This window comes from Hyaena hyaena, unplaced genomic scaffold, assembly GCF_003009895.1.
Source record: "Hyaena hyaena isolate Hyena2069 unplaced genomic scaffold, ASM300989v1 scaffold_235, whole genome shotgun sequence".
Taxonomy (NCBI): domain Eukaryota; kingdom Metazoa; phylum Chordata; class Mammalia; order Carnivora; family Hyaenidae; genus Hyaena; species Hyaena hyaena.
Window position 1 is genome coordinate 1,378,620 of NW_024080867.1, and position 24,367 is coordinate 1,402,986.

Sequence of the window (24,367 nt, forward strand, 5' to 3'; positions counted from 1 at the left end):
CCCTCAGACCCAGGAGTCCAGGCCCCCGGCCCCTCCTCCCTCAGACCCAGGGGTCCAGGCCCCCAGGCCTTCCTCCCTCAGACCCAGGTGTCATCCTGCCTCTTACACTCACACGGTCCAGACTCCTGAGATAGCCCAGAGGGCCAGGAAGGCAGGCAGCAGGGACAGGTAGCCCCACATGCTGGGCTCTGCAGGGAAGGAGAGGGCCACGAACCTTTCTCTCTCTCTCTCTTTCTCTTTCTCGGGTGAGGAACCTGCCCTAAGGGTCCAGATGCATCAGATGGTGGCCTCCTGGCTCTGGGCCCCCATTGGCTCCCAGGCAGAAACAATGGGTGAGGGTCTGGTCTGATGAGGCCAGCTCTCAGCCTGGGGCATTTTCCGCCTTTTACCAGCTATCTTTCCACCCTGACATCCCAGTTTTTCCGAGCTGGCCTCCCCCAACCCAGCTTTCCAGCCTCTCCCAGCCAGCCCTCCACTGTGTCCCCAGAATGCTCACCTGTCCCAAACGTTTCTCCCTCTGGCTCCCCCGCGTCCTGGGCCTGGGGGCTGCGGGAGAGGTTGAAGATCCCAAACGTTTCTCCCTCTGGCTCTCCCGCGTCCTGGGCCGGGGGCTGGGGGAGAGGTTGAAGAGCGAGCGGGACATGGGGTGGAGCAGGGCGGTGTGGTGGCAAAGGCAAAGTCCAGCCGAGCAGCCACAAGACAGCGTCAGGCCAGGAGTCTGACAGCCTAACCACCATTTTCTCCGAGACCTCACCCCCAAACCGTCACTTCCCCACTCAGAACCTAGCAGGCACCACCTTAGCTTCGAGAGGCCCCCCGACTTCCTTCCTCCAGCTTTATAAGTTCAACGTCCAAGAGCCAGCCCGTGCCTTCCCAGGACCCATAGTCTGAGGCCGCAGTGCTCCCCACCGTCCTCCCTCAAGGACCCAGTCATGTAGGCCCCGAGTCCCTTCTAGAATACATGCATTTGTAGGGGCACCTGGGCGGCTCAGTCCGTTAAGAGTCGGAGTTCGGCTCACGTCATGATCTCCCAGTTTGTGAGTTCGAGCCCCACATCCAGCTCTCGCTCCCAGCAGAGGCTGATTCAGGTTCTCTCTCTCTCTCTCTCTCTGCCCCTCCCCTGCTCGTGTTCTCACTGTCTCAAAAAATAAACATTAAAAAAAAAAAAAAGATTTAGAATACATGCACTTGTTCCTAGCCCCTGGGGTCCAGCCTCCTAGCTCTTACCTCCTCTGGGACCTCACAGTCCAGGCCCACAGGTCAGGCTCCGTGCTGGGAGCAGCTTCCGTCCTTATGCTGCTGGGTGTAGGGCCTTGATGACCCTGCCTCCTCGCCCTCACTCGCCTTCCTCTCTCCCTTCCTCTGGTCAGCTGCTGGAATTCCCCAGTGGGCAGGCTCAGGGTGGGTGGGAAGGGAGACCTTGGTGCTGACATCTCCATCCGAAGAGCCTTCCCCGAAAGCAATTGCTTCCTCTCTGGCCATTCTTTTCTCTTTCCCGCATGACAACTCTCAGCTTTCTGGTTTCCTCCCCTCTTGGGGACCAGACATTTGGGCCCCAGCCTTGTCCTGTTTCCCGTGGGCCCAGGAATGTAGGTCCCCAGGCCCTCCTCGCTCAGACCCAAGACTCCGGACCCCTCAGGGCCTCCTCCCTCGGACCCTGGAGTCCAGGCCCCCAGCCCCTCCTCCCTCAGACCCGGGAGTCCTGACCCGCAGCCCCTCCTCCCTCAGACCCAGAGGTCCTGACCCCCGGCCCCTCCTCCCTCGGACCCAGGAGTCCAGGCCCCCGGCCCCTCCTCCCTCAGACCCAGGAGTCCTGACCCGCAGCCCCTCCTCCCTCAGACCCGGGAGTCCAGCTCTCCTCTCCCTCAGCACCCCACCCCTTTTTGTTCCATTTGAGATTAAAATTCACAAAACATAAAATTAACCGTTTTACAGTGAACCATTCAGTGGTGTTTGGTACGTTCCCAAGGTTGTGCAACTACCACTTTTATCTCTTTCCAGAACGTTTTCCTCGCCCCGGAAGAAAACTCTCCACGAGTCAAGTGGAGGCCCTCAGCATCACCTCCTGTCCCCAGCCCCTGCCCACGGGCAGATGGCTTTCTGTCTCTATGGATTTGCCAATTCTGGACATTTCCTGTGTTTTTTGAGTTTCCTCCACGTTGTAGGGCATGTCCACGCTGCATCCCTTTCTATGGCCAAATACTATTCCACTGACCCCAAGTCTTCGGGGACTTAGGAGTCTGAGACCCACCTTTCCTTGCTGGTGCTGTTGCGTTCCCAGGGCCCCAAGCACTAGAATTTTGGGCTGTCAGCTTCCTCGAGAGCACAGATGAGACAGACAGATGTTGAACATTCCTTGAGGCCAAAAGCCATCAATCCATGGGGACAGAGAGGACACCCCTGGCCGCAGTGGCTCTCCAGGCTGGAGGGCAGGCACACTGGGACCCAAAAATGAGGATTCAGGTATGGTAATGAAGGTAGCACAGGGCATGGTGGCCCCCGGATGGGGGGGTTGCTGACTAGCAATGGTGTCCGGTGTATTCCAGTTGTGAGGGAGGGTCCGGAGACTCACAAGCCATGGGTAGAAAGCAGGGGAGGGGGGGTGTATGTGCAAGTTTTCAAGCTTCAGGAAGGCTTTCTCAGTAGAGTCAAGGTGGCCCCTGAGACCTGGCCTGTGAGGGTCGAGTGCCTTTGTCTGCTGGGTTGTGCAGCGGAGAGCCTACTAGGAGACATGAGCCAGGCCCCGAAGTTCTCCATTGCCATAAAGGACATTATTCTGAGGGTACTGGGGAGCCATGGAAGGCTCTTGAGCAGAGCAGAGCAGAGAGAGGAATGTACACTGACTGTGTAGACAGGAAGGAAATGTAATGATAGGGGCACCTGGGTGGCTTAGTCGGTTAAGTGTCCGACTTTCGCTTAGGTCATGATCTCGCGGTTCGTGGGTTCGGGCCCCGCGTCGGGCTCTGTGCTGACTGCCGGCTCAGAGCCTGGACCCTGCTTCAGATTCTGTGTGTGTCTCTCTCTCTGACCCTCCCCTGCTCGCGCTCTCTCTCTCCTAGAAATAAAAAAAAAAAAAAAAAAAAAGGAAATGTAATGATAATAACCATTAGCACACCTTAGTGCCAGGCACTGCCCTGCGACCCTGAGGGGGAAAAAAAAATCTGGAGTGATTCCAGGCTTCATGCTTCCAAGAGACAACCCAGAGCTTTCAACTCGGCAAGATTTGAGTTCGAATCCCGCCTCTGCCACTTAAGAGCTGACTGCCTGTATGAGCTTCCGATGGCTGCTGTCACTAAGTGCCACAAATGTCGGGGCTTCAGACAACACAAATTCAGCAGCTCACAGGTCTGGAGGTGAGGAGTCCGAAACGGGTCTCACGGACTGAGCCACAGCATCAGTGGGGCTGGCTCCCGTGGGCGCTCCGGGAGAGGGCCCATTTTCCCACCTCTTCCGCCTCCATAGGCAGCCACACCCCTCCCTTGCGGTCCCTTCCTCCTTCCGGGGAGTGCCTCATTCCAGCATCTGCTCTGTCATCATGTCTCTGGCGACCCTGTGGCTGCACTGGGCTCATCCCCATAATCCAGGGTAATGTCTCACCTCAAAGCCCTTAATGTAATCATGTGTGCAAAGTCCTTGTTGCTATGTGAGGTACCATTGTCACGTGTCCTGGAGATTAAGATTATGACACGTTAGGGGCGCCTGGGCAGTTAAGCATCCGATTTCGGCTCAGGTCATGATCTCATGGTTCATGGGTTCAAGCCCTGAGTCTGGGCTCTGTGCTGACAGCTCAGAGCCTGGAGCTGCTTGGGATTCTGTGTCTCCCTCTCTTTCTGCCCCTCCCCTGCTCATGCTCTCTCTCTTAAAAATGAATAAACATTTTAAAAAGTTTTTTTTTTTTTTTTTTAAGATGTAGACATTTTAGGGACGATTATTCTGCCTCCCACAGTGTTCCTGAGTAAGGGACTTTGGTTTCTTCAGTCTGTAAATTAGAGCCCATAATAACACTCTGGAGACAGACAGGTAAATAAGAAAACCACAGGCCCAAGGGGCACCTGACAGGCTCAGTCGGCTGGGCGTGCAACTTCAGCTCAGATCATGATCTTGTGGTTCTTGGGTTCGAGCCCCGCATTGGGCTCTGTGTTGACAGCTCTGAGCCTGGAGCTGCTTCAGATTCTGTGTCTCCCTCTCTTTCTGCCTCTCCCCTACTCACACTCTGTCTCTCTCTCTCTCTCTCTCTCTCTCTCTTGAAAATAAGTAAGCATTGGGGCGCCTGGGTGGCTCAGTTGGTTAAGCGTCCAACTTCAGCTCAGGTCATGATCTCATGTTTCGTGGGTTCGAGGCCCGCGTTGGGCTCTGATGACAGCTCAGAGCCTGGAGCCTGCTTCACATTCTGTGTCTCCCCCTCTCTCTGACCCTCCCCTGCTCACGCTATCTCTCTCTCAGAAATAAATAAAACATTAAAAAAAGGAAGCATTTAAAAAAATGTTTGTTATTTAACACCGAGTTTGTATCCCCACCTCTGCCTCTTGCTGTCGGGCATGACTTGGGGCAGATGGCCACGTGCTCCTCAGTCTCCTCGTCTGTGAAAGGGGGATAATGAGAGTAACTACCTCAGGGCCCCGGGTTGCGAAACCTGCAAGTCAGTCCGCATAAGGTGCTCAGATCGGAGTCTGTCGTGTTTGTGTTTCTAAGAGGCGGCTGTGGTCAGCATTGCTTCACCAGAGAGTTTGTGCGACGATCAAAGAAAACAAAGAGAAGCGAGTCGGCTTTGCCGTGGCTACTGCCGGGGGTTCGGCTGTGGTAGAGCTGCCCGTGGCTGGAGGGGGACCCAGCTCCCCGGGGTTTGGGGGGGGGGTTCCGTGTGCCCGCGCGTGTGTTTGCCGTTAAGCAAATATTGATGGAGGACCCACTGCGCGCCAGGCAGGGCAGCAGCCACGGGAGACACGGTGGGCGCGGTGGAGCGTGCCCCCTGCCCCCAAGTGCCTCCCCTGCTGTCCCCTCCCGACTTGGAGCGGTGGCTCTTCCGGCCAACGGCTCAACATCTTCCTCCCGAATCCTTCGTTCCCTCGCTCATTCACTCAGTGAACATTGCCCTGGTGGCCCTGGGCTCCCAGGCTCAAATCCCACCCAGCCCCGCCCTGCAGCGGCTCCTGTGTGCGGGCGACGGGTGCCCTCGCCGACGCTACGCCGGGCCCTGAGGAGCACAGGGGAGGAGGATCGAATGCACCTGGTGTCCACTCTGCCAGTGACCCTCTGCCCCCTCCACGCCCCAGCCCTGCCTGTGCCCGATTCCTACTCCTCTCTCCAAGAGCCTCACCTCCAGGTGACCCAAGGCAACACTTCTCCCCAGCCTGGGGCCCAGCGCCCACCCCTCTGCACCTCCCTGGACTGGCGCAGAAGCTGGGCTTACTGGTGTCCTCATGCTGTCTGCACGGCTCCTCAGGACACCTGCTGAGTGGGCAGGAGTGGCGGACCTCAAGCCCGGTGGGTTACGTTCAATTTTCAGATAGGCCCCTCCCACTGTCTACTTGCAGGCTGGGGGCCTGGACTGTTCTGGATCCTTCCGGAAGCGAGTGCTAGCTAGGCTCAGCTTGAGGGGAAGAGGCTGCTTGTGGCCTTCCTCTGAGTGAGATGACATTGTACTTGCGAGTTTAGGAAGCTACTTCTGGTTGGAGCTGAGGATTGTTTTTTTCTCGAACCGGGGAAGCTACCAGACCAGGAGATCTCTGTTTTCTCGTCTGTCAAAGCGAGGATCATAATAGTGCCCTGGTCAGATGCTTGTGAGGGTTCAGGAGTGAGTCAGTGAGAGCCCCTCCTGCCACAATGCTGTCTACAGTTAGGTATTAATGTTGTCAGATCCTGCAAGTTACATTCAGTTCAGTATTTCTTTCTTTCCTTTTTTTTTTTTTTAATGTTTATTTCTTTTTGAGAGAGAGACAAACAGAGTGTGAGCAGGGGAGAGGCAGAGAGAGAGGGAGACACAGAATCTGAAGCAGGCTCCAGGCTCTGAGCTGGCAGTCAGCACAGAGCTCAACGCGGGGCTCGAACCCACGAACCGTGAGATCATGACCTGAGCTGAAGCCGGGCGCTGAACCGCCTGAGCCACCCAGGCGCCCCACGTTCAGTATTTCTGAGAAGTTGCACTGCCTCACAGAGTAGGTGCGTGGAGCTCAGAACATCTTGCTGTGTTCCAGGCCCTGCGAGAAGCAAATGTAGTGATGGTGTAGGCAGTACAAGGGGTTTATTGGGGGCATTCCAGCAAAGGATGCAGGGCCGGGAAGTCGGTGGGCCCCTTGTGGAAGGTGAGGGGGAAGGAAGGTGTGGGCAGAAAGAGCTTCGGGGGCCGCCGGGCCGCTCAGCTCTGAGAAATCTCAGCCAGCCAACAGGGGAGGGGAGGGGCAAGGATTTCTGCTCACAAATCCCTAGAAACAGAAAGCAGGTTGGTGGTTACCAGGGGCTGGAGGGAGGGGCAAACGGGGAGCGATTGCTTCATCACTTCTTTTTGGGGTGATAAAAATGTGAAACCAGACAGAGAAGACAGAGTTGCAGAACAGTGTGACTGTACTAAATACCACTGAAACGTGCACTTTACAATGGTTAAAGTGGTGAATTTTGTGACATGTGATGTTAGCTCTGTTAAAGAAGAAAAGGATCACCGTTACAGGAGCCCACATTGGGTGGGAATGACCCGGCTCTAGTCCACCCCTCCCCCCACCCCGCCCATATCCCCGATGATTAGTCATGGTTGGGGGCTGCCGGAAGAGAACATGACCTTTATGCAGACAAAATAGTAGCTTACTGCAGCTGGGGGCTGTCCTCCAAAGGCCCTCTTCACAGTTGGTCAAGTTCTTTCTTCAAGGGAGATCCACCTTGGCTACCATACTTACCCCATTTCACTCAGCAACAGAATGAAGGAGCTGGGGCCAGAGCACAGTCCTGTCTGATTCTAAAATCTGGTTCTTTCCCACATGCCATGCTACCTCCTCAGATACCCATCCAAGCTTCCACCTGCTCAGTCTGTTCATCTATGCATACATTCTTGCCTCTATCCATTTCTCCAACTAGTTATTCATCCACTCAGCCACCCACCTGCCTATCTATCCAAATATTTGTTCAACTATTCTTCCAGCTCTCCAAGCTCCATCCATCCATTCAACTCTCCACTCATCCAACTATATGTTCTTTCTTTTTTTTTTTTTTTTTTTAGTTGATTTATTTATTTTGGAGAGGGGCAGAGAGAGAGAGAAAGAGAGAATCCCAAGCAGGCTTCACACCATCACCACAGAGCCCAAGGTGGGGCTCAAACCCATGAACTGTGAGGTCATGACCTGAGCCGAAACCCAGAGGCAGATACTTAACCAACTGAGCCACCAGGCAAACCCCCCAACTCTGTGTTCTTTCATTCTTTAAGCCATTCTATCAATTCCCTCTTCGTATTTATTCTACAATCCACCCATCAGTTTATTTTTTTAATTTTTTTTTAATGTTTTATTTCTGAGAGAGAGAGAGAGAGAGAAGAGAGACAGCATGAACAGGGAGGGTCAGAGAGAGAGGGAGACACAGAATCTGAAATAGGCTCCAGGCTCTGAGCTGTCAGCAGAGAGCCCAACACAGGGCTCCAACCCACGAACCGTGAGATCATGACCTGAGCTGAAGTTGGTCGCTTAACTGACTGAGCCGCCCAGGCGCCCCTCCACCCATCAGTTTAACCAACCACTTTCCCTCTGATCCAATGCACTTAATCAGTGATCTATATGAGCTTTCTGTGATGGCTATAAAATATTCCCCTAAGGGGTAATCCAACATAAGGTTCTCCTTACAAAGCCCTTGCCTTAACCCTATCTCTTACCATATAAAGTAATACCCACAGGTTCTGGGAACTGCATATATCTTTGGGAGTCATTGTTTCACCACATCATCAATTCAGCCCCCTCCACACACACACAAACACCTCTCTCTCTCAATCTCTCTCTCCCCACCCATCCACCCACCCATCCGTCCATTCATCCAGACGTTTTTATCTCTGTAAGAAACAAAGCTATAAGAAGACAGTTACAATCACTGACACGGTTGAGATTGGTTCCATTGAGCAAATATATATACCTATTGAGTTGACTGTCACTGCTACTGCCCACCTCTTTGTTCCCACCCCTAGCACCTCCTCATTGGGAAAGGAAAAGAAGATGGAAAAAGAATGACCCAAACATTTTCCTCAAGTTTGTTTGTTTACTTATTTATTTAAAATGTTTGTTTATTTATTTATTTTTAAATATTTTATTTTATTTCTGAGAGAGAGAGACAGCATGAGCAGGGGAGGGTCAGAGAGAGAGACAGACAAAGAGAGAGAGAGAGAGAGACAGAATCTCTGAAGCAGGCTCCAGGCTCTGAGATAGCTGTCAGCACAGAGTCTGATGCAGGGCTTGAACCCACAAACTGTGAGATCATGACCTGAGCCAAAGTCGGTCACTTAACCGACTGAGCCACCCACGTGCTCCAATGTTTATTTTTGAAAGAGAGAGAGACAAAGACAGAGAGAGACATAGTGTAAGTGTGGAAGGGGGAGAGAGAGACACACCCACACACAGAATCCGAAGCAGCTCCAGGCTCTGAGATGTCACCACAGAACCCCACATGGGGCTTAACTCTACAGAACATGAGATCATGACCTGAGCCGAAGTCAGATGCTCAACCAACTGAGCCACCCAGGCACCCCTGCTTATTTATACTGAGCGGGGACAGCAGTAGAAAGAGAGGGAGAGAAGGAGAATCCCAAGCAGGCTCCTTGCTGTCAGTGCAGACATGAGACTCGATCTCGTGGACAGTGAGACCATGACCCGAATTGAAATGAAGAGTTGGACACTCAACTTGACTGAGCCACCCAGGTGCCCCACCCAGACATTCTTCATTCTCCTTAAATCTTCCATCCCACTCATTCCCAGTCTATGAACATGGTATATATCTCCCTGTTTTAGATCTTCTTTAGGGTCTCTCAATAAGATTTTACAGATTTTCTTGAAGAGGTTTTGGACATATTTTGTTAGAGTTATTCCCCCTTGCTGGATACTATTGTACTATTGTAAGCCATATTTACTTAAATTTTTATTTTAGAACTTTGTTAGTTGTACAGAAAATGGTTAACATAGGGGTGCCTGTGTGGCTCAGTAGGTTAAGCATCCGACTTCGGCTCAGGTCATGATCTCACCGTTCATGGGTTCGAGCCCCGCATCGGGCTCTGTGTTGACAGCTAGCTCAGAGCCTGGAGCCTGTTTCAGATTCTGTGTCTCCCTCTCTCTCTGACCCTCCCCTGCTCATGCTCTCTCTCTCTCTCCCTCTCTCTCTCTCTCTCTCTCTCAGAAATAAATAAAACATTAAAAAAAATGGTTAACATAGCAGACCGAAATCAGCTATCATGACTGCAAGGTTTGCTTTGGGCTGGTGTCTGGGGACTTGGTTGTTGAACTCTTCTGAGTGGCTCACTGCACCTGGATTGTTTGTGCAAACCATGTGGTTAATGCTGAATCCCTGCTTTCTTTCTGGGAGTCTGAAATTTTGGTATGTGCTAGGCAGAAGGTGCCTACATGATTAGTCATTAAGTAAAACTTTGGGTGCTGACTCTCTAATGGACTCCCTTGGGCAAAAACAGCACACACATTTTGCTGTATTTTTTGTTGGGAGAAAGAGTGAGTTCTGTATGATCCTCTTGAGAGGGTGAGAGGATGAGGAAACCTGCATGTGATTTCCTCCAGTTTCAGCCTATGACTTTTCCCCTTCATGATCCTACAGTGTTGTAATAAAGCTTAGCCATGAATACAAGTCTGTGCTGAGCTCTCTAAGTCCTAGTGAATTTTTCCCAACTTTGGGTGGTCTGGGGACCCCCAACATACAGGTAAAAAATGTATAATTGATATTTGTATGTTGATTTTGTATCCAGCAACCTTGCTAGATTCCATTATTAATTCTGATATTTTATCAGGAGCTGCTTTTGGATCTTCTAGATACATAATCATACGTGCGATTAATGGCAGTTTTGTTTCTCTTCAATTCTTACACCTTTTTTCCCCTTTATCTTGCCATGCTACACTATGTCCTCAGAACAGCACTGAATGCAGTGGTAAGGGGACATCCCTATCTTGTTCTTGACTTCAAATAAAAAGCTTTCAATGTTTCACCATTAAACACGGGTTTTCTCTAGATTTTTTTTATTGTGGTTAAATATACATAACCTAAATTTTGCCCTTTTACAATTTTCAGCGTCTGACTCAGGGGTATTGAGGACATTCTCACTGTTGTGTGACCACCACCGCCATCTGACTCCAGGACTTTTTCATCATCTCAAACAGAAACTTTATACCCATTAACCAGTAACTCCCCACTTCCCCTCCCTCAGCCCCTGGCAGCCACCATTCTACTTCCCGTTTCTACAGATTGGACTATTTTTGATACCTCATATTAGTGAAGTCATACGATATTTGTTTTTTTGTGTCCGGTTTATTTCACTTAGGAGACTGTTTTCAAGGTTCATCTGTATTGTAGCGTGTGTCAGAGTTTCCTTCCCACATTTTGTTTATCATTATCATTTATTCAGTTGATAGATATTATCCAGATGTTATCAAGTTAGTTCAAGATATTATATAGTTAGTTCCACCATTTGGCTATTATAGACAATCCCGTGATGAACATTCATGTACAAGTTTTTCTTGTTTCTTTTAAGTTTTTATTTTTAAGTAATCTCTACACCCAACACGGAGCTTGAGCTCACAACCCCAAGATCAAGAGTTGCCTGCTTCGCTGACTGAGCCAGCCAGCTGCCCTGAGTTGTATTATTTCTTTTTTCTTGTTCTTTTCTTTTTTTTTTTTAGTAGGCTCCACACCAAATGTGGAGCTTGAACTCGCAACCCTGAAATTAAGAGTCGCATGCTCCACAACTGAGCCAGACAGGCGTGCCAACCATTCTATATATATTCTAGATTACAAATCTTTTATCATATACATGTTTGCAAAAATGTTCTCCCATTCTACAAGCCCTTTCCTGAGGGCACCCTCTCTACTTCAGGGTCAGCCTTCTTTCGTTTTTTTATTTGTTTAATCATTCATTAAATATGATGTATTGAATGCCAGTGATGTGCCAGGCACGGCTCTTGACGTTGGAAACTAAGCTGTGAACCAAACAAGGCTCCTGCCCTCCTAGAGCTTATGTTCTCTCTGGGAAGAAAGACAATGAACAAATAAACAAAGAGACGTATGAGGTCAGGCAGGGGTAAGTGTTAGGCAATGCTAGTTTTGTAGGCGTGTGACTGTACAGTGGCTCAGGGCCTCACGTGGGTTTAACACTCGGCTGTGACTGTCCTGAAACACTTAGCGATTTTTGAACAAGGGCTCTGCATTTTCATTTTGCTCTGGGGCCCACAAATTATTACATAGCTGGTCCTGGGGCCCTGAAGCAACGGGGCAGAGTAAGGGAATGACTGGGGTAGCTGGGCGCCAGGACCATTAGGGAAGGTGACTTTGAGGAAGTGACATTTGAGCAAACACCTGAAGCAGGTGAGAGAGTGAGCCCTGCAGGTAGTTGGGGGGGTAGATTTCCTAGCAGAGAAGATGGCAGTGAAAGGCCTTGCTTCCATCAGGACGCAAGCCAATGGGGTTATAACAGAGTGAGCAATTCAGAGAACAGTTAATAATGAAGATCAGAGCAATAATGGGGGGGGCCACTGTGAGAATGTTGGATTTTAGAGGCACCTGGGTGATTCAGTCGTTTGAGCATCTGACTTAGCTCAGGTCATGACCTCATGGTTCGTGGGTTCGAGCCCCACAACGGGCTCTGCGCTGACTGCTTGCTCAGAGCCTGGAGCTGCTTCAGATTCTGTGTCTCCCTCTCTCTCTGCCCCTCCCCCACTCGCGCTCTGCCTCACTCTGTCTCTCAAAAATAAATAAATGTAACAAAAATTAAAAAAAAAAAGAATGTTGGATTTTAATCTAGGTGTACATCAATTAACTATAGTGGCATAAAACAATAAGAATTTGTCATCTCACAGTTTCTGTGGGTCCAGAATTCAGGAGAGCAGCTCCTGCTGTAATCAAGATGTCGACTGGGGCACCGTCTGGAAATAGGAGCATCGTTTCCAGGGTGGCTCACTCACATGACAGTCAAACTATTGGCAGGAAGCCTCAGTTCCTCCCTGGCTAGTGGCACAAGGCTTCAGTTCCTTACCCCGTGGCCTTCTCCACAAGGTGGCCTTAATAACGTCTCTGAGTTCCCCCAGAGGAGCGATCTCAGAGAGAGCACCGATGGAAGCCATAATGCCTTTGATAACCTAGCCTTGGACACGCCACCGTTTTTATACAATATCCTTGTCCTTTACACCAGCTCAGCCCTAGTCACTGTGGAAGAAGGTGCACAAGGTTGTGAATTCCATTAGGGGAGATGGTCACCTTGGAGACTGACTGCCAGGGTGTGAATTCATGGCAGAATTTTGAGTATGATGATGACGATGATATAGATAGATATAGATGTGTGTGTGCAGATGTATACACATACGTATATATATATATAGACAGAGGTAACATACAGTAATACTCATATTTTATTCTATTTTTTATATATTTTGTTATTACGCAACTAATAGTTGAAAACAGAGACAGCTCCCCTGCGTCATTTATTTTTTCCAGCTTCATTGAACTATGATTAGCAAACAAAAATTGTAGGGGCAGCTGGGTGGCTCAGTCAATTAAATGTCCCACTTCAGCTCAGGTCACAATCTTGAGGTCTGGGAGCTCGAGCCCCGCGACGGACTCTGTGCTGACAGCTCAGAGCCTGGAGCCTGCTTTGGATTCTTTCTTCATCTCTCTCTGCCCCTCCCCCACTCATGCTCTGTCTCTCTCACTCTCAAAAATTAATAAATGGTAAAAAATAATTAAACAAACAAAAATTGTATATATTAAATGTGTACAATATGATTGACATATGTACACACTGTGATCATTACAATCAAGGTTATTTACACACCCGTCACATCTGCCACCTCACAGTTACCCTGTGTGTGTGTGTGTGTCTGTGTGTGTGTGTGTGTGGTGAGAACTCTGGTGATCTACTGTCTCCGCAAACGTCAAGCACACAGTACAGTATTGTTAACTCTGGTCACCTATTAAGCTCATAACTGCAAATGTGTACCCTTTGTCCAACCTCTCCCCTTGTCGCCACCCTCCCCCCGTGACCACCCTTCCACTCTCTGCTTCTAGGAGTGTGACTTTTTTTTAGATTCCACATACATGTGAGATCTGTACAGTATTTGTTTTTCCGTGTCTATGTTATCTCCGTGTAATGCCTTCCACTTTCATCCATGTTAGGATTTCCTCCTTCCTCACAGCTGAATAATATTCCATTATATATACATGCCCTACATTTTCTTTTGTCGTTGATCCATCGATGGACACATAGGTGGTTTCCACATCTTGGCCATTGTGAATAATGCTGCAGTAGACATGAGAATGCAGATATCTCTTTACAGCGGTGACCATTGTCTTTGGATTTATATCCAAGAAATGGGATTGCAAGATGACGTGGTAATTCTAATTTCTTAAGGAACCTCCATATTGTTTTTGATAGTGGATATACCAACTTACTTTCCCATCAGCAAGTACACGGGTTATCTTTCCTCCACATCCTCACCCCAATCACATAATTTAAACATACATATAAATACATACCCCTTGCCTCTCAAAATATGATCATCCTGACTTTACTGTTTTTTTCTTTTTTTGTTTATTTTTGTTTGTTTGTTTTTGAGAGAGAGAGAGCATGCTAGCAGAGGAGAGAGGCAGAGGGAGGGAGGGAAGAAGAGAGAGATTGAGAGAGAGAGAGAGAGAGAGAGAGAGAGAGTCTTAAGTGGGCTCCATGCTCCACACAGAGCCAGACAGAGGGCTCGATCCCACGACCTTGGGATCATAACCTGAGCTGGAATCAAGAGTTGGATAGTCAACTGACTGAGCCAACCAGGTGTCCCCCAAACTTTTTTTATAACAAAGCTTGTTTTATCACAAGTTTTCCCCTTTTATTAAAAAAAACATTTTTTAATGTTTTATTTATTTCTGAGAGAGAGAGAGACAGCGTGAGTAGGGGAGGATCAGAGAGAGAGGGAGACACAGAATCTGAAGCAGGCTCCACGCTCTGAGCTGTCAGCACAGAGCCCGACGCAGGGCTCCAACCCACCAACCGTGAGATCTTGACCTGAGCCGAAGTCCGACACTTAACCGACTGAGCCACCCAGGCGCCCCGGGATTGTTTTTATTCTGCTGGTGGACATGCTGTAAGTGGTCCAACCAATCTTCTCTTGCTGGACATCAAAGCTTTTCCTAGCTTTCTGTATTTTATTTAAAAACATTTTTTAATGTTTATTTAATTTTGAGAGAGAGAGACAGAGCACGAGCAGGGGAGAGGCAGAGAGAGAAGGAGACACAGAATCCGAAGCAGGCTCCAGGCTCTGAGCTGTCAGCACAGAGCCCGATGCGGGCCTGAACTCACACATCACAAGATGGTGACCTGAGCTGAAGTCGGTCACCCAACCGACTGAGCCACGCAGTCCCCCCAAGCTTTCTGTATTTTAAACAACACCGAGCAGACATCTTTGTATATAAATATCTTAACGCTTGTCAGTTATTTCCTTAGAGTAAAACCCTGGAATGGAATTGGTGGGTCAAAATTTTTATTTGTATTATGAAATATTTTTGACACATAGAAAAAGAACAGATAGTGATAGAGTGAACTCATGGTTTCACCTCTGGGCTTGCAAAAAAAAAAAAAAAAAAAAAGGTACAACTATTAGTGTCCGCCTAGCTTTCCTGCTTGCATTCATCCACCCCACCTGCAGGGGTCACAAGGAGGGCTTTCCCCTTCTTCTCTCATGCCTGTGCACGTTTTTATACGTTTAAAACACGTATCCACACACCGCCAGTGTTTTATGGGTTTTAAAACTTCCTGCGATCGACTCTACAGACTTCTGCAACTGGCAACATGCTTTGGGGTTGTCAGGCTGAGCTGCAGAGTGCGTGTTCATTCCCTTTCCCGGCAGTATGGCGCTCCCCTGGAGGAATACACCAGACCCAGGTATCCATTCTTCAGGGGAGGGACATTTACGCCGTGTCCAGTTTTTCCCCACTACAAACGCTACTGCTGGGAGCCTATCTTTTCGTTCACACGTGCCGGTGTTTCTCTGGGGTGTACACCCGCGAAAAGAAGAGCTGTGCTTTACGATTCAGACATACTGGGGCGCCTGGGTGGCTTAGTCGGTTAAGCGTCCGACTTTCGCTTAGGTCATGATCTCGCGGTTCGTGGGTTCGAGCCCCGCGTCGGGCTCTGTGCTGACTGCCAGCTCAGAGCCTGGAGCCTGTTTCAGTCTGTGACTCCCTCTCTCTCTGACCCTCCCCTGCTCACGCTGTCTCTCTCTCTCTCCTAGAAATAAATAAAACATTAAAAAAAAATTAAGATTCAGACATACTGATCGGACTTTTCCGGAGAGATGGGTTTTGAGCCCCTTCTGCTTGCTGGCTGTGTGTCCTCTGGAGCTTGGGCCATCCTTAGGTGGGGGTGTCCCTGTGTTGGGGGAGGCTGCGAGCACGGATGGAAGACACCTAGGAGGGTGTTAATTAGAACCGCTCAGGGAGGGACCGGTGTGATCCGTGTTTTATAAACGTGAACCTGAGGTTCAGAGAGGGCAGGCCACTTCCCCCACATCACAGAGTGACGCGGAAACCGTCAGCTTCGTCCTCACCGGCGGGTCACGCCCGCATTCGTTCATTCAGTACCTACTAAGGACGCACCTGCTCCGTGCCAGGCATTGTTCTAGGCGCACAAGATACACAGCAGTGAGCAAAACACAAAGCCCGCCTGCTCCAAGTGCCGAACTTGGGCGTAATTACGATAAATTGCTAATTATGTATGCCTGCAGGATTGGAGCCGGGGGACGGGGGTGATCCCAACTGGGGGAGGGGTTACCTCTTGGGAGACTTTTCCAAAGCCCCGACTTCTCAGGCTCCTCCTTTCCGACCCGTTCACCCCCACAGAGCTCTCCCAAAACTAGCCGGGGTCTTAGGGCAAGAAGGTCGTCCGGCCGGGAGAGACAGACAGGCGCCCTTTGTAGCCCGTCAGGGCTGTCAATAAAGTTGCGTTGCCTCGGCAACCGCAGGCCGGGCGGGGTCCACAGAGGAGCCCTCGCGCCCGCCCCAGCTTTCTTCCCGCTGTTCCCGAAGGGTTCGCGGGAGAAAGAACAGGCCAGGCTCGACTCTTCGGTGATGGGCGGGGGCCTTCGCCTATGGAAGGACGAGCCATTCCAAGGCTAGCCAATCACAAGCGGGCCGTGGAACGGCAGAGCCCGCCCCCTACCACTTGGACCTGAATAACCTGACCTAAAGCCGAGTTTTGCCGGGAGCCACCACGCTTTCGGCCAATGGGGGCGCTGACTCCGGGCCGTGGGCGGGGCCGGTCTCCATGGCAGCGGTGGAAGGACAGCTACGGGAGCCATTAGCTGCTGTTGGCGGCGCTTGGCAGAGGCGCGGGCGGAGCAGGGTTTCGCGGGGGCGCCGACGGGGGGGCAGGCGGGGAGGGGCCGAGTTGGACTCGGCCAATGGGAGCGGCGCGAGCACCACAGCCACTGAGGAGTGGCGGTGGTTTCGGCCAATGGGAGTTCCCACTGGTCGCGGCGGGGAGGACCCGTCGGGGCAGACGGGAGGCGCGGCGACCCTGTCTGACGAGAGCCGGAGCAGGCAGTGGGAGGTGGCGGCGGCGGCGGTGCGGGTGCCTGAGGAGGAGGAGGAGGAGGAGGAGAAGCGGGTGAGGGGTGGCGCGGGGCCCGACCTCTGAGTCCCCTCTCGGCCCCCACCCCGCGCCGCCTTGGCTCCCGGTCGCCCCCAGCCCCGACCGTCCCCCGCCCTGCCCGGCCCCTCCTCATGTCCAGGCGCCCACGTCTCCTGGCCCTTCGGCGGGCCCCCGGCTGCTCTCAGCGCCCAGCCCCTTCCCTGTGCTTGCTCACCCAGGCCCCTCCCTGCACTCCCGGGCCTAACCCGACCCGTGGGGTCGCCCGCGGGCTCCGGACTCCCCTCCCTGGACCTCACTGCGCGCCGAGGCCCCTGTCCCAGTACCGCCGCCGCGGACCTCAGCCCCTGCTTCTGGACCCTTCACTGCTTACCCAGATCCTTCCCTGGATCCAGGCTCGCTGCTCCCTGGAAGCCTACCTGCCCCTTCTCTGCTTCTCCAAGCCCCGTTCTGGACCTCTCTGCCCCCCTGCACCTTCTCGGGACCTGCCCTCAACCCTAGGTCTACACTCTGGCTTTCCTGGGGTCAACCCTGGGCCCCCAGGCCTTCCCCCCGCTCCGTGTCTCCAGCAGGCACCCCCGGCGCCTCTGCCCCAGCACCCCTCCGCGCATTTTGTCTTTACCCACATGCCTCCCTGCAGCTTCCGCCCTGTCCCAGCGCCCTCTCTCAGCACCTCTTCTTTCTGTATCCCCAGCCTTCCTGTCTTCTAGACCACCTTCCCCGCAGCTCTAGCTCCCGATCTCCCTTCAGCTCCCCCTTCCTTGCGGTCGCCCATGGACTCTCCCTGAAACACTGTGGTATGGGTGCCCAACAGGCCCTCCGCAGCCTGGGTTAGGGGTCTTGTTTTGTTTCCTTTTGCTAATTCCCTTCTTTCTCCTCTTTTTATGGACCTGTTTGCCTCCCTGTATCATTCCTTTCCTCTCCCCCCTTCCCTGCTTTGTCCTCGGAGCCCCCCCTCCCCCAGAATCCTTGGAGAGGGAGCAGGTGCTGGGATCCTTCCTCCCCTCTCCCTTCCCTCACCCCCACTCCAGGCTGCCTGGGGCTTCACCGAGAGTTTCCTGATGATTCCCAAGGGCTGCTGGGGTGGGGGGTGCGGAATTGGGGAGTGGGAGGGAGATGGAGGCTGAGGCCAGGAGGAATGAGGGTGGGTGGAGGAACAGTCTGTCCCAGTGGGGTAGGAAGTCGTGGATTTTTCCTTGGTGAAGGCTGGAGGTGGAGATGGGTTCCCCCTGACTCCCTGTCTCCGCGGGGCTAAGCCTTTAGGGTTATTCCTGACTGGGCCAATTAATCAGCCTTCCCTGAGCCAGTAGGGACGTGCGTGCGTGTGCGTGCGTGTGTGTGCGTGCGCGTGTGTGTGGTGTATGGGGGCATGAGGGGATCTGCGTGTGGGTGTGCTCCAGAGCCTGGTGCTGGCTGACGGTGACGGATATTTCTTTGGGGCCTTCTCCACTGTCAGAAGTACTTGTTGCATTCCGTCTGCGCCGAAAGCCCTGTGAAGTCAGCTCTGCTTTCCTCCCTGATTCGTAGATGAGACTGGAGACCAAAACGCTTGCCAAATTCTGCACAGCTCCCAAGCGGCCCTCCTGGGGCGCCGCCCCTGCCCCTGCATTGTGCCCTCCACTCTTGGCCAGAGGCAGCATGGTCCGTGGGGCACCATGGGACCTGACAGAGTGACAGCCAGAGAGCTGTGTGAGAATGACGACCTTGCCACCAGCCTTGTCCTGGACCCCTACCTCGGCTTCCGCACCCATAAGATGAACGTCAGGTGAGGCGGCCGGGACAGGGTGGACCCAGGGATCCGGGACCCGTTCCCTTCCTCCACGGCCCCTGCAGCCCCGAGTGGGGGTGGGGGTGGGGCCCGGGAAGGCCCAATGGATTAGGCCAAGGCCCTGGGACCCAGGCATGCCCTCTCCCCCAGCCCCGTGCCCCCCTTGCGGCGACAGCACCACCTGCGCTCAGCGCTGGAGGCCTTCCTGAAGCAGCGGGACCTGGAGGCAGCGTACCGGGCCCTGACGCTGGGAGGCTGGATGGCCCACTACTTCCAGAGCCGGGGCCCGCGGCAGGAGGCTGCCCTCAAGACCCACGTGAGGGCACCCTTCCCTTCCCCCACCCTCGGCCCACACGTCCTCCCTGGCACCTCAGCCTGTCCTGGGTCCTTCACCGTGGCAGGCAGACCTCTGGAGCCCCAGTCCCTCTGCAGAGCCGCCCCCCCCACCCGAGACTCCCTAACTTCCCCGCCGTTGGGACCATCTGAGACGAGGCTCAGAGAATCCTAGGAGAGTTGGGGGGCCCTCTGCGATGGAGTCCAACCTCTTCATTTGACAGATGAGGAAACTGAGGCCCCGAGAGGGGAAGTGAGTTCCCCAAGAGCACACAGCGAGTCAGTGGCAGAGCAGGACTAGAGCCCAGGCGAGAGAGGGCCGAGGACCAGGCTGCCCCACCTCCTCACCCCGCCCACCCCCTCACCTCCCCCAGATCTATCGCTACCTCCGAGCCTTCCTGCCTGAAAGCGGCTTTACCATCCTGCCCTGTACACGCTATTCTATGGAGACAAATGGAGCCAAGATTGTGTCTACCAGAGCTTGGTAAGAGGGCCGAACTCACAGACGTGGGCTCCGGAGGCTGCTGGGAGGGGAGACCCCTGGAGACCAGGGGAGACACCTCTGGCACTGAGGCCAGGAAGATGTCTGTTCGGGGGTGGGAAGGGGCAGTTTCCTGCTGACACGAAGCAGGCCAGGCCAAGTCCCAAAGACGCTCTTCCCTCACAGCAGCGCTGGTGGGAGATAAGAATCCCCATGTGACCCCAGGCTTGGGGGGCTGCTAGGAAAGTACTGACCTGTGCCCAGGACCATGGCAGCCCTCGTGCCGATGGGGCCCCTGCTGTGTAGCCAGCACCGCTGGGTAAGGGACAGGCCAGTGAGCAAGACGGACCCTGCCCAGTGTTCCCAGTGTAGAGAGAAGGCGGGTGGTACGCGCAGGTGGTGACCAGAGTTGGTGTTTCGGGACCCACCAGGGAATTTTGAGTGTTCATGGGAACCAGGCCTAAGCCCAGAACTGCTGGGGGTCTGGTGAAGCGTGGGGGTGGGAGGTAGCAGCTGTGGCGAGTTCATGGGGGTCCAGGCGGAAGGACCATCATGTGGGGCCCAAGGGGAGTCGGGGCCGGAGGAGGAGCTGAGGGCAAGAGGGGAGCAGGAGTGGTGCCTGGGTCCACCAGGGTCTGGGAGGCATCCCGTCCGAAGGCTGGGAGCCAGGCCACCGCCCATGCAGGCGTGTGTGGGGGAGGGGACTTGAGGGCCAGGTGGCCGGCGGTGGCCCGCAGGAAGCCTGGTACGTCTGGCCCCTAGAGGCGCCCGCTGGCCGAGCTGGTGGTCGGGGAGGCACTGCTCAGACGGCGGCCTGGCCTGGCCTCTTGGCAGGAAGAAGAACGAGAAGCTAGAACTGCTGGTGGGCTGCATTGCGGAGCTGCGGGAGGCTGACGAGGGGCTGCTGAGGGCCGGCGAGAACGACTTCAGCATCATGTACTCCACGCGCAAGCGCAGTGCACAGCTGTGGCTGGGCCCCGCCGCCTTCATAAACCACGGTGGGGCCGGGGCCGGGGCAGGGAGGGGCGCTGGCGGCGCCTGCTCACCTCTCCACTCACCTGAGTCTCTTCTTCTCTCCCTCGCCCTCCCTTCAATGCTCCAGACTGCAAACCCAACTGCAAGGTGAGACTTGGGGAACCCCCGCTGAGGAGTGGGCTGGGGAGGGGCGTTTGGGTCAGCGACTACCCAGAACCTGCCTGGGGTCTCCCCACCTCCGAGCGGCCTCCTGCCCCTGGCTGGAAGCGAGTGTGCACCTGCAGTGGTCCGGGATCAGGGGGGAAGGGGCCCTGGTTAGGGCCTCCCTGGAACTCGGGTGGCCACCTGCTGGCAGCCTTCTTCCCACTCAGGAGAGTGTGGTGACAGGGAGACAGAAGGCGCCCCTGCACCCGGAGCCCACTGGCCACAGCTGTGCACCCACCACAGTGGGACGCAGGGCAGCTGAGCAGCGGGAGGCTGGGGCGAGGCCAGAGCGAGCCCCAGAGGACGACGGGGCTCCAGGAGGCGGGGCTCCAGGAGGCAGGGCTCCTGGGCCAAGGGAGCAAGGTAGAGAAGCAGCTTTGCAGGGGGAGCCGCTGCGTGTTCTCTGAGGTGGAGCACAGAGTACCTGGAACAGAGGAGTCCCACTCAGGCCTTGGGTGCGCATCCTGCCGAGTGTGGGCCTCAGGCTTCTGTCTGCTGGAGCCCCAAGGTGGGACCGGGGCTCTGGAGTTAGAGCTGGGTTGAGTCGTGGCCCCTGCAGCCTGGGTGACTCTCCTCAGCCGGAGCCGGGGAGGCTGTCTCCAGGGGTGGCGGTGAGGGCTCGGCGTGAAGTGCACCCCATGGTTCTTGTGCTCTGTGGTTCTTTAGACCCATTACATGGATTTGGAAAATGTGCTGCGTAGGAAGAAAACAGGGCAAGGCTTTTTGGGAGAGTCTCTCTCTCTCTCTCTGCGGTGAGGAGGGTGCCAGCCACCTCAGGGCCCAGGCTCCGGCCTTTTCCCTAGCGGTGCAGAACCGGGAGGCCGCACGGAAGTTCGGAGCCAGGCGCTGAAAGAGGAGTAGGACTGTGTGAGGCGTTGAAGGGAAACTGAGTCATGTTAGGGCATTTGCGGCCTTCTCAAACCAGCGCGTCTCAGCGGAGGGCCAGGAAGCCTGGCAGCCATGGTGACTCTGGCCTCGTGTGCCACAAAGGAGCTCAGATGTGCCCCCTGGATGTTCCCACCGGGTGAATGATGGGGTTTGGTTTTTATTTCATTTATTTATTTTTTATTTTTGTTTCATTTTTAATTTATTTTTAATTTTTAATGTTTTATTTATTTCTGAGAGAGAGAGAGAGAGCACGAACAGGGGAGGGTCAGAGAGAGAGGGAGACACAGAATCTGAAAGGGGCTCCAGGCTCTGAGCTGTCAGCACAGAGCCAGACGTGGGGCTCGAACCCACAAACTGTGAGATCAGGACCTGAGCTGAAGTCAGACACTTAACCGACTGAGCCACCCAGGCACCCCAATTTTTTTAAACATTTTATTTATTTTTGAGAGACAGACAGAGCATGAATGGGTGAGGGACAGAGAGAGACACAGAATGGGAAGCAGCTCCAGGATCTGAGCTGTCAGCACAGAGCCCAGTGCGGGGCTCGAACTGACAAACCATGAGATCATGACCTGAGCCAAAGTTGGACGCTTAACCGACTGAGCCACTCAGGGGCCCCTAGAGGTTTGGTTTGTAGATGGCCCTGGTGGCTCAGGAACGGAGGCGCGGCAGGACAGGCAGGGAGCAGAGGCTGCCATATGACCTGGTATGAGTGAGATGTTGGCTCCAGGAGTCTGGGGGCCACAGAGGGCAGGGACGCAAGGCCCCGTGCACGGAGGCTCCGGCCAGCTGGCCTGGGAGGGGGTGGGCAGGTGGCGAGAGCCACCCCAGGTGTGTGTCAGGCTGGAGTGGAGGTAGGGACGGGAGTCCCCTCCTCCCAGAGGGGGAACACGGAGGCAAGAACAGGCGCAGGCAGGAGTGGCCCCAGGGGGCCGCAAACCCAGACTAGGGCCGCAGGGTGCACAGGCACCCGGACGGGGAGACGGCCGAGACAGGCAGAGCTGGGACGTCACTGCCAAGGTGCAGGCTGCTAGGGCGTGGGGAGCGGGTGGGGGCCTGTGGGAGGGGTGGAGGAAGGGTGCAGGAGGGAGCAGGCAGTGCTCTCCGCCAGCACCGCCAGCGTCAGGTTAGATCATCATCCTGCGGGGAGGGCGAGGCCAGCACACGGCCGGAAGTCGGGGAGCGTGTTGGGAGGACAGGCCCTGGAAGGGTGGGCTCCTGGGAGCTCCTGGGCCCTGCTCGTCCTGGGAGCACACTTGTGCCGGGTGGCGTGGGGCCGGGCAGCCCCCGGGATCGGCCACTGAGCAGCCCAGCCCCCAGTTTGTGCCCGCAGATGGGAATGCAGCCTGCGTGAAGGTGCTGCGGGACATTGAGCCGGGGGATGAGGTGACCTGCTTCTACGGTGAAGGCTTCTTTGGTGAAAAGAATGAGCACTGTGAATGCTATACCTGTGAGAGGTGAGGGGGGAGGTGCGGAGGGACCCTAGGAGGAGTGTGGTGGGGAGGGCACCGACGTGGAGAGGCCCGCGGGAGCGCCATTAGGTGCCCCCGAAGAGCTTCCTCAGGGCCTGCTCGGGACCCACTTCCGCCCCCTCCCGCCCGCCCGCAGGAGGGGTGAAGGGGCCTTCCGACTGCGGCCCAGGGACCCCGCGCCCCCGCGGCTGCTGGACAAGTACGAGCTCCGGGAGACCAAGCGGAGGCTGCAGCAGGGCCTGGAGGGTGGAGGCCGGCTGGGCCCCAGGGCCTGCGCCCACCTGTCCCCACTGCTCCGGGACCCGCTCTGTGGTGAGCTCGGGCCGGGGACCCCATCCTGCCTGCCGTATCCCTCCCTCGGCCCCTGTGCCGGACGCCCTGCTCACACCCACCCCTCTCTCTCCCCGCCCCCCCCCCCACAGCTGCCTGCCAGCCCCTGCGCCCCCTGCCCTGCGGAGTCCGCCCCGACGCCCCGCCCCTCTGGCTCCAGTGGCTGCCTCAGCCCCAGCTCCGGATGCGCCCCCGGCGGCGCCGACGCCCCCAGCCCCGGCGGGCCCCGGCACCCCCTGTTCTCCGTGCTGCCCGCGTCTCCTTGCACCAGTGGGGAGGCTGTGGCCCCCGATGCTGCCTGCGAGCGGAGGCCCTGGTGGCCCTGAGCCCGCCCCCTCGCGCCCACTGGGCCCCCCAGCAGGACTGGCACTGGGCCCGGCGTTATGGGCTGCCTTACGTGGTGCGTGTGGACCTGAGTCGGGTGGCCCAGCCCCCGCCTGCTGCCCCCACCCCTGCCGGGACCCCAGGCCCCACCCCCATCCCCAAGCAGGCCCTTGCCTTTGCCCCCTTCTCCCCACCCAAGCGCCTGCGACTGGTGGTCAGCCATGGCTCCATTGACCTGGATGTCAACGGTGACGGGCCATGATGGGCCAGCCAGGGAGGCCCTGGGCCAGGAGAGGAGGGGATCCTGCCTAGTCCCCCCGCCCCTGGCCTCTTGTTCTCGGGGACGCACTGACCTCTAGAAGGAGCTCTTGGACGTCTGGGAGGGAGCTGGCCTTCAACCCCAGCACAGCTCTGACCCGGTGAGGGGGAGGGCCTGGGTCGTTTTGGAGACACCCAGGGATCTGACCCCTGGCCCTTTGTGATTGCTGACCCCTGAGCCGCCCCACCCGGGTTGGGTACCCTGGCCGCTGCTGCCCCACACCCCCACCCCCAACTCCAGCCTCAGGACTACAGGAGCCCTTCTCTTCCCTACCCACCTCCTGCCCAGGGAGCAAAGCCATAAGGGGTGGGGGCCGCCCCGTGGTGTCTCCCCAGAAGCCCAGGCCTCAGGAGGCGTCAGAACTGACCTGGGGGCGGCCCTCCCTAGAGACTGCCTTGCGGACGGGAGTGGGTTTGCGCTCAGCTCGGAGACTGTCTGAGGTGGGGGAGCAAGGTGGGGGGGCAAGGTG

At 55.1% G+C, this 24,367-nt stretch overlaps 2 protein-coding genes across 4 annotated transcripts in view; one reads left to right on the top strand and one right to left on the bottom strand.

Annotated features, from left to right (window-relative positions):
* The window catches only part of TMEM150B (transmembrane protein 150B), a 7,120-nt gene extending 6,110 nt beyond the window's left edge, over positions 1-1,010 (bottom strand). The window contains exons 1-3 of one of the 2 annotated variants that reach the window (XM_039244226.1): positions 980-1,008; positions 497-611; positions 113-259 (exon numbers count right to left, since the gene is read on the bottom strand). In XM_039244226.1, the coding sequence (XP_039100157.1) occupies positions 113-180 (68 nt within the window). In that variant the 5' untranslated portion in view covers positions 181-259; positions 497-611; positions 980-1,008. Of the gene's footprint in view, positions 1-112; positions 260-496 lie in introns of both variants that reach the window. The other variant, XM_039244225.1, reaches the window with a different exon arrangement.
* A 15,774-nt stretch (positions 1,011-16,784) lies between these two features.
* KMT5C (lysine methyltransferase 5C) lies at positions 16,785-24,338 on the top strand. 2 transcript variants are annotated; one of them, XM_039244042.1, is made up of 9 exons: positions 16,785-16,822; positions 18,332-18,569; positions 18,723-18,888; positions 19,280-19,389; positions 20,221-20,384; positions 20,489-20,508; positions 22,774-22,910; positions 23,062-23,237; positions 23,348-24,338. In XM_039244042.1, exons 2-9 carry the CDS (start codon positions 18,460-18,462, stop codon positions 23,839-23,841), a joined length of 1,377 nt encoding a protein of 458 aa, XP_039099973.1. In that variant the 5' UTR covers positions 16,785-16,822; positions 18,332-18,459; the 3' UTR covers positions 23,842-24,338. The 2 variants fall into 2 exon arrangements, with proteins under 2 accessions (XP_039099973.1, XP_039099974.1); XM_039244043.1 differs by lacking the exon at positions 16,785-16,822 and adding an exon at positions 17,110-17,305.
* Positions 24,339-24,367: the final 29 nt, after the last annotated feature.